At 46.2% G+C, this 8,799-nt stretch overlaps 1 protein-coding gene across 2 annotated transcripts in view; it reads left to right on the top strand.

Moving 5' to 3' along the window:
• Positions 1-1,303: 1,303 nt before the first annotated feature.
• TMEM268 (transmembrane protein 268) overlaps positions 1,304-8,799 on the top strand; it is a 25,057-nt gene continuing 17,561 nt past the window's right edge. For both annotated transcript variants that reach the window (XM_008057208.2, XM_021711895.1), the window contains exons 1-2: positions 1,304-1,490; positions 8,608-8,717. In XM_008057208.2, coding sequence (XP_008055399.1) covers positions 1,385-1,490; positions 8,608-8,717 — 216 coding nt within the window. In that variant the 5' untranslated portion in view covers positions 1,304-1,384. The remainder of the gene's footprint in view (positions 1,491-8,607; positions 8,718-8,799) is intronic.

Genomic DNA, 8,799 nt, shown 5'->3' with positions numbered 1-8,799 from the left:
TTTCTGGCCTTAGAGCCTGCTACAGGGCAGGTGGGTGATAATTGTTAGTCAAGGGCTTATCTTTTGTATATTCTTGGTTGGGAGAGGGGGCTCTCAAGTGATTTCCTGCAGCTTAAGGTCAGAGCCAGCTTCAGGTACCTGCAAGCTGCACAGTCACACAGGTGACTTTGGAAAGCCCCCTAATGGGTTCAATGTTCTGATGTTGCCATCTTGAAATTCTGTTATTTCTGAACAAGGGGCCCCACATTTTCACTTGGCACTGGGACCCACAGATTCTGTGACTGTTCCTGTTAAAAGTTTCGAGAGACGTAGAAGGTGGCGAGGGCATGGGAATCAGGACCCACCCTTTAGGGGACCTGGTCAGTGGCAGTCAGCCCCTCAGGCCAGCTTGGAATTAAGCAGATGTGTACTGACTGGACACTTCAGGCCTTCACTGACATCGAGACTCATGGTAGCAAAAGGTGATTCTAGTGGACTTTTCACCAAGGTGGTTAGCAGGGCTGGAGTGACATCCCAGGGGACTTAGGCATGGTTTTTCTTGGGGAGGGTTGATTCTTGGGCTCCCATGTGGACACAGGCAGAGGTAAATTTTCTTATCAAGGAATCACCCAGTAAGGACGTCATTGCCTTTGCCAATGAAAGCGGCTGATTCTTTCCAGCAGCCCTGTGAGGAAGATCTCATGATTTGAAAAGTTGAAGCTCTTTAAGGTTAAACCACTTGCTCAAGTTGACATAACTAGGAGGTGGGAGAGCTGGCATTTAAACTGGCTAGTCTGATTCTGGAGTCCATGTTCTTGAAAACAAACCTCCACTGCTTCTGCTAGGGAACCTAATTGCCTGAATATCTGAGTCTTTTTGTTCTTTATGGTTGCCATTTTTTTTTTTTTTTGTATTTCCTACCACCTGATTTTTAAAATTTGTATTTTGCAACGTCTTATAGGAAGCTACTTGAAACCCTTGTTGTTTAAACAAGACTCCCAGTAAGGAATCTGCCTGACTTGTTGCTTGGGGCATCCTCCATAAGGGACTGGGAATCCCAGTCACCTGGGAGTGGGACCTGGGCAGCTGTTGAGTTTCCTGTGTCCCCTGTCCATGGCTGAGCTAGAGAAGACCCAAGAAGGGAAGCTCTCGGTCTAGGCCTCCTTCTTCCAAGAATTTTCCTCAGTATGCTCAGAAAGATCAAAGTCAGTGACTCCTGGGGGCTCTTCCTGGCCTTTGGTGACTTTGGCCTCAGAGAGAGCCCTTAGGAAGCCCAGCCTGCCCAGGCCCGAGACTGAAGTTCCTTTTTGTGCTGTTTTCTGAAGGCAAGTGAAGCTGAGGCAGCTGCTCCAGAATGAACCACAGCTCTGAGAAGGGGAAGTAGAAGCCCAGCTGGCGCTCTGCCATGGCCTGCGAACCACAGGTGGACCCCGGGGCGGCTGGCCCATCACCCCCCTCCTCCCCTGGCTGGAATGCCCTGCCTGGAGGAAGCCCTCCAGGCTGGAGGCGAGGTAAGGTCACAACCTTTCATTCTCTACTCCTTTTCCACGCCATGCTGAGCTGGACTCCCAAAGCATGATTGTGCGGAGGGGAGGGACACAGAAGATCCTTTAGATGAGGGAGGGTGTCTTTGGGATACATCTCTAGGCCACTTTCTGCTATTTGTACCCAGTTCTATCTATCACCACCTCCTTAGTATAAGCCACCATCACCCTCTGCTGTATCCTGCTGTGACTTCCCATCTGGTCTCTTCCCCTTCTCTCTTCCATTCATTCTCTACAAGGCAGCCAGAGACTTTTTTTTTTTTTTTAAATTGAGGTCTCACTTTGTCGTCCAGGCTGGAGTGCAGTGGCATGATCACAGCTCACTGCAGCCTCAAATTCCTGTGTTCAGGCGATTTTTCTGCCTCAGCTTCCTGAGTAGCTGGGACTATAGTCATGTACCACCATGTCTGGCTCTTTTTTTTTTTAGAGATGAACTCTCACTATACTGTCCAGGCTGGTCTTGAATTCCTGGACTCAAATGGTCCTCCCGCTTTGGCCTCCCAAAGTATTGAGATTATTGGCATGAATAATCTCAAAGTATTGAGATTATTGGCCCAGAGTGCTTTTAAGAATGCACATTCAATCCAACCACATCACTTTCTGCTTTAGTGTTTCCATTGGGTTTAGTATGAAGATCTATCATTCTCTCACTTGCAAGACTTGCCCTATTATTCTTTGCCATGCTGTTCTGCCTCGGGACCTTTGCACCTGCTGTTCCTTCTGTCTGTTATGCCTTCTCCCTGTCTCCTTTCCCCTGCTTAATTTCCATCCATCCTTCAGTGCTCAGTCCAAATATCCCTTCCTTAAAGGACCCTGTAATATATTTCTGTTTTTCCCCACAGCACTTATCATAGTCTGCAAATAATTATCTGTATAATCAAAGTGTTGAAGTCCATCTTCTCTGCTGTTTTGCAGACTCCATGAGGGAAGAGGATCTGCATTGTCTAGAACCTCCTTGTTACCTACAGTATCTAGCACAGGACTTGGCCCATGGTAGATGCTCAATAAGTATTTTGTTGAATGAATGAATGAATGAATGAATTAATGAGTGACTGGGTATAGGTAAGAGAAAACGTATTATGAATTGTGGGGTCCATGGAAATGTGGCTAGTTACTCAGAGGAGTTGAAATTTAACTGTTTAAAAACAAAAGTTTCTTTTAATACTTTGAGTTGGGGTCTTACTTTGTCACCCAGGCGGGAGTGCAGTGGCACAATCACGACTGAACCTCGACCTCCTGGGCTCAGGTGATCCTCCCGCTTCAGCATCCCGAATAGCTGGGACTATAGGTATGTTCCTCCGTGCACAGCTAATTTTTTTTTTTCTTTTTAAACAAAAAATTATTTATTTATTTATTTATTTATTTTTAGTCAGAGTCTCACTCTGTTGCCCAGGCTGGAGTGCAGTGGCACGCTCACAGTCACCCCAACTTTGACTTGCTGGGCTTAAGTGCTTCTTCTGCTTTAGCCTTCCAAGTAGCTGGAACTATAGGCATGCGCCACCATGCCTGGCTACTTTTATGATTTATTGTACAGATGAGGTCTCGCCAACTTGCCCAGCCTGGTCTTGAACCCCTGGGCTCAGGCAATCTTTTCACCTCCGCCTCCCACAGTGCTGGGGTGACAGGCATGAGCCATCATGCCTGACTATGCACAGCTAATTTTTAAACATTTTTTATTTGTTGTAGAGATGAGGTCTTACTGTGTTGGCCAGACTGGTCTCAAACTCCTGGGCTCAAGCAGTCCTCTTGCCAAAGTGCTGGGATTACAGGTGTGAGCCACCATGCCCATTCAGGAAAGCAATTTATGTAAATATATGTGTGTATGTACACATACGTAATGGTAGAATGGAGTGGAATGAGATAATTTTTCCCTCAGAGCTTTGAAGACATTTTCCCACTGATTTTTGGCAAGCCAGTTCCTATGTTCTATGTAAGAAATTGTTCCCTCTCCACACACACACACACACATGCATGCACACATACACACACACACAATCTTTTTTGGTTGCTTCATTTAGCCTAGGTGTAAAAACAAGTATTTTTAAGTAGAAGACTTGCTGTTCTCACTTTAAGAAACAGATGAGAACTAATATTGCCAAGAATCCAGGAACTCTTGATTCGAAAGGCAAACAAAGACACCCTGAATGGTCTTCGCATTGCTTGGGCAGCCATATGCAAAGAGCCAGGCGGGAGGCAACTCAGATTCTCTGTGCCAGGAGCCCAGGTCATTGTGGGGTATCCATTCTTGCTGAGCTGTGATGAGCGGGCTGAGACTCCTTTGTATAGCTGCCTGTATTTTGTGCATTCCCTTCCCTTCTTGTTTCCCTTTCTCACTTTTTTCTCTCTCTCTCTGTTTTTTTTTGTTTTTGTTTTTTGTTGTTGTTGTTTTTTTTTGAGTCAGAGTCTCACTCTGTCACCCAGGCTGGAGTGCAGTGGCATGCTCATGGCCTCCGTAGCCTCCACCTGCTGGGCTCAGGCGATCTTTCTGCCTCAGCCTTCCCAATAGCCAGAACTACAGGCACACACCACCACACCCAGCTAATTTTTTGATTTATTGTAGAGATGAGGTCTTGCCAAGCTGCCCAGGCTGCTCTCCAATCTGGGCTCAGACAGTCCTCTTGCCTCTGCCTCCCAAAATGCTGGGATTATAGGCGTGACCCATTGTACTTGGCTCTCTCTCTCTTTACATTGGGCAAATTGCTTTGCTTTTCAAGGCTCATGTTAATGGCGCCCACGATTAGGGCTTTTGAAGATTAAATGAAATCTTAAACCTAAGCTCAGTGCCTGGCATGCGGAAAGGCTTCATACATGGAACCTGTTCTTCTTGTCTGCCTTTATCTTCTTTTTGTCTAATTTTTGGCTGTTTTTATTTTTTTGAGTTGGGGTCTCAGTCTGTCCCCCAGGCTGGAGTGCAGTGGCATGTTCACAGCTCATAGCAGCCTTGACCTCCTGGGCTCAGGAGATCCATCTGTCTCAGCCTCCCCAGTAACTGGGACTACAGGTGTGCTTCACCACCTCTGGCTAATTTTTTAATTTTTTGTAGAGACGAAGTCTTGCTTTGTTGCCCAAGCTGGTCTCAAACTCCTGGGCGCAGCCAGTTCTCCCACTCAGCCTCCTAAAGTGGTGGGATTACAGGGAAGGGCTACTGGACTTGGCTCTTATTGGCTTGTTTTTTTTCTTTTATTTTAAAGATGTAGGATATAATTCAGAATTAGGTATACAAGTGGTCATCGTATAGGTAAAGTTTGGGTCTCCCTTTGGTCCCCACTTTGCCTGGTTTGAGATCAGGGACTCTTATTGATGATGTATTCCCCCACTTCCCCACCCTGGCAGTATCCTGCTACTGTCATTCGCTTATTTTTAAATGGAATTTTATAATTTTATCTTTTTATGTTTTCTTTTTATCTTTTTGTATTTCATATTATATTTTCATTTATATTTTATTTTAAATTCTTTCTGGAACATTGTGTGGGGGGTGGGGTTGGGGAAGAAATACAAACAAATCTGTATTGCTTGATTGTGACTTTTGAGTTCTGACAAGCTGGCTTTGAAATTACAACAATAGTGGCCAGTTATCCCAAACCCATTTTGTGCTGAGCACTTTATTTTTATCATTGTAATTATCTGTAAAGTCCTTTGCCATGGACATGATCATCCTCAAAGTGAGGAAGCAGCCCTGGGGCTTCACCAGGTTTACCTGGTTGGTGAGAGGTTGAACTACAGCTTGAACCCCAGAGCTGTCTAGAGTGGGCTTTCTCCACCTCACTTCCTCGCCTCCACATCTCCCACTCCTCCCCCTAAAATAAAATAAAAATAAAGAGAGAAAGAAAACAAAATAAAGTTCTTTTTGGCAGGCTGTATAATTTAGAATTTTATGAAACCCTTGAGATCATAGGCGATATCCCAGGGTAAGAAAAAAGAACCCTGTCAGGGTTGGAAACCAAAGTCTTCTAGTATTAATTCAAGTATACATCAAACATGTATTTAGTGCCTTCTGTATGTACCAGCTCAGGGGATTCAGTGATGAACAAACCAGTGTGGGAGTATATAGCCTGGTGGGGAAGATACATTTTTTCCCCCAAGTAATTGCATACATATATAATTGAATAATTGCATACCCATATGTTCATCTTTAATGGCTGTAAAGGAGGAGAGGGCAGTTCTGGGTAGGTTCAGCAGAGGTTTTGATCGGTTAGGGATTTAGAATATTGAGGACTGCCTGGGAAAAGTAACTCATGAGCTGGGATACAAATGATGCATAGGTGGTAACTGGGTGAAGCTCGGTGGATGTGTTCTAGGGAAGGAGCGGGAGCAGTGTATGCAGAGGTCCTGGGGAGGGAGAGAACGCTACATGGGGGGACCCCCCAAAACACGGAATGTATTTATTAAAAATTGTGTGTTTACTCTTACATGTTTAAACTTCCGTTACCCTCAAAGTACTCTCTGTTTGATGCCATACACCTATTGAGACACTTTTTCCACTGCTCAAAACAGTTTTGAACTCGTCAATTTTTATGCCTTTCAGTGCTTCTCTCATTTTTGTTTTTCTTCTTCTACATCAGCAAAATGTTTCCCTTTGAGGACTTTTTTCACCTGGGGAAACAAACAAACAAACAAAAATCACTTGGGGTGAGACCAGGGGAATAGAGAGGGTGGAGCCTGGGGGGCAGTCATGCCATTTTTGGTCAAAAACTGCTGAACGCTCAGCACAGTGTGGGCAGGTGCACTTGTAAATGACCCATCATGAAATGGGCAAACAGGTTAGAAGAATCTCCAAAAAAAACTCACTGAAGCTGAACGCAGCCTCTCACAACAATGCTAGCTGGTACACTGATGCTAATGGGTTCCTAGAGCACTCACCTAGAGAGGGAAGCCTATACTATCAGGGTCCTGCCCTCCAAATGATAATTCCGGGTTTTTTTGGGTCCCCCTCATTCATGTTCAAGGAACAGAAGAGGCTGGTGTAGTGAGATGCAGATCCTGGCCCAAGGGGCTCAGGGTGAGTCTGGCAGGAGGCTAGTCCTCCTGAGGGCTGCAAGCACAGTGAGAGGTTCTTTTTTGGCTGCAAAGCACTGGGAAGCTATTGAAAGTTTCACTCAGGGATTAGTATTCTCTGATTTGCACTCTGGCCGCTGTGTGGAGAATGTATTGTAGGAGCAAGAGTGGGTTTGGAGAAGCCAGCCGGGGGCTACTGCAGCGAGGCAAGGGAGAGGTCAGGATGCCAGGAGGTGCATGGAGTGGACAGAGGTTTTATTTGCTCAGTTGACAGGGCTCAATGATGGATTAGGGGAGGGAGGAGAGAGAAGGTTCAGAGGGCCAGGGAGTCCTAGGAAGGTAGGGTGAGTCATTTAGCTTTGAAGACTCAAGTATTGTTCAGAGCTCCTCTCAGAGCTCATCTGGGATGACGTGCTTTGGGCCATCAGAGAAGTATTTACAGTTTAATCCCTTCAGTCTTGCCTCATCAGCGAAGCAGCAGCCAGAGATATGCCAAAATGTTTAGTCCTCAGCCACACTTGACTGAGCACTGGGATCCTGTATCCCCCACCCTCCTCCATGTCTCCCTCGCTGTACAGTGGCTCACAAGGCCTCATCTCGTGGTGGGAGACCTCCATCCTTTTGTTCAGATTTTCTTTACTCAGCACTGAAGGCAGGCGGAGTTTGGCCTCATGGTGCTGCTATTTCTCCCTGGGCTTGAGGGAATTTTAGTTCATACCTTTCTCTCCAGCAGGTCTCATGGTCTGGCTTTATTCCATCCCTTTAGGGCAAGAGTTTTGGTAGCCAGTTGTGTCCAGCCTGGGTAGATGTGTGTTGTTTTGAGGGAATGAAGACTTAATTAATGCTTTTGAAATGCTGAGTGAGTTGCAGCTGTGCTTAGGAGGGGTTACTGATAAGTCAGCATATGAGTTTTCTATTGCTGCTGTATCAAATTGTCACTCACATAGTGGTTTAAAAACCACAGCTATTATTTTTTATTTATTTTTTATTTTTTTGAGTTGGAGTCTCACTCGGTTGCCCAGACTGGAGTGCAGTGGCCGCTCCTGGCCACCGCAGCCTCGACCTGCTGGGCTCCAGTGATCCTTCCGCCCCAGGCACGCGCTACCACGCCCAGCTGATTTTTTGATTTATTGTAGAGATGAGGTCTCGTTGCTCAGGCGGGTCTCGAACCCGCGGGCTCAGGTAATCCACTCACCTCAGCCTCCCAAAGGCATCGAGCCCGGCTTCCACAGTTATTATTTGATGACTCTTTAAGTCAGAAGTCTGACACTGATCTTACTAGGCTAAAATCCAGGTATCTTTGGGCTCTGAAGAATTAATTTCCTTTCCTTTCCAGTCTTCAAGGCCACCCCCATTCCTTGGCTCATGGCCCTCGCCCTCCATGATCAAATGCAGCAGCGTTTCATCTCTCTGTGCTTTCCTTCCATAGTCACATCTTTCTCTGACTCTCCTGCCTTCCTCTTCTACTTTTAAGGATCCTTGTGATTACACAGGACTTGCCCAGATAATCTAGCATAATCTCCCTACTCAAGGCCAGCAGATGGCCTAACTCCCATCTGCTGATGTTATTCCCCTTTGATGTGAAAGGTAGCATAGTCACAGGTTCTGGGGACGAGGGTCTGGACTTTTTTGGAGCCATTGTTCTGTCTACCATAACCAGTTATCTTTTACTCAGACTCTCTGAGCTCACTGGGAATCTGAGTTACTCAGATGAGTGTTCTTTGCTGTGTTTGAATAAACATCCACTACATTATCCTCTCAACATAGCTAGTTGTTCAGTCTCTGTTTAAATATCCCTTGTGATGGGGAACTCACTACTGCCCATTCTTGGTGGGGATGGCTTTCATTCTTGGTAGTTCTTCCTTACACGTCTCACGTTGTGTCCTAGTGTCCTCCTCACTGTGACCTCAGTTCTGCCTCCAGGGCACTTCCTGGTCAAGTTCAGTCCTTCTCTAGTGGGGATTTGAGGATGGTCCCCTGTCCCTCCTTGTCACGAGGAAGGTCTCATGGCCAGAAGGATGATGTGTCAGGTCTGGGCTCATCTGAGTGACCGCCACTCAGCCAGATGAGGCTTCTGTTCTATTTGCAGAGCTCCATAATGGCCAGGTTCTCACAGTTCTCCGGATTGACAATACCTGTGCGCCTATCTCCTTTGATCTGGGAGCCGCAGAGGAACAACTGCAGACCTGGGGCATTCAGGTGCGTGCTGAGTTCACTGAATTCCTACTATCTTCCCTTCCATCCACTTACCCATTCACTCATCCATCTACCCATCCATTCA

Source organism: Carlito syrichta, unplaced genomic scaffold (assembly GCF_000164805.1).
Source record: "Carlito syrichta isolate Samal-C Ts95f unplaced genomic scaffold, Tarsius_syrichta-2.0.1 Scaffold302868, whole genome shotgun sequence".
NCBI lineage: Eukaryota > Metazoa > Chordata > Mammalia > Primates > Tarsiidae > Carlito > Carlito syrichta.
Note: the sequence above shows the minus strand (reverse complement) of the source record. Positions and strands in the feature narration are given on the sequence as shown.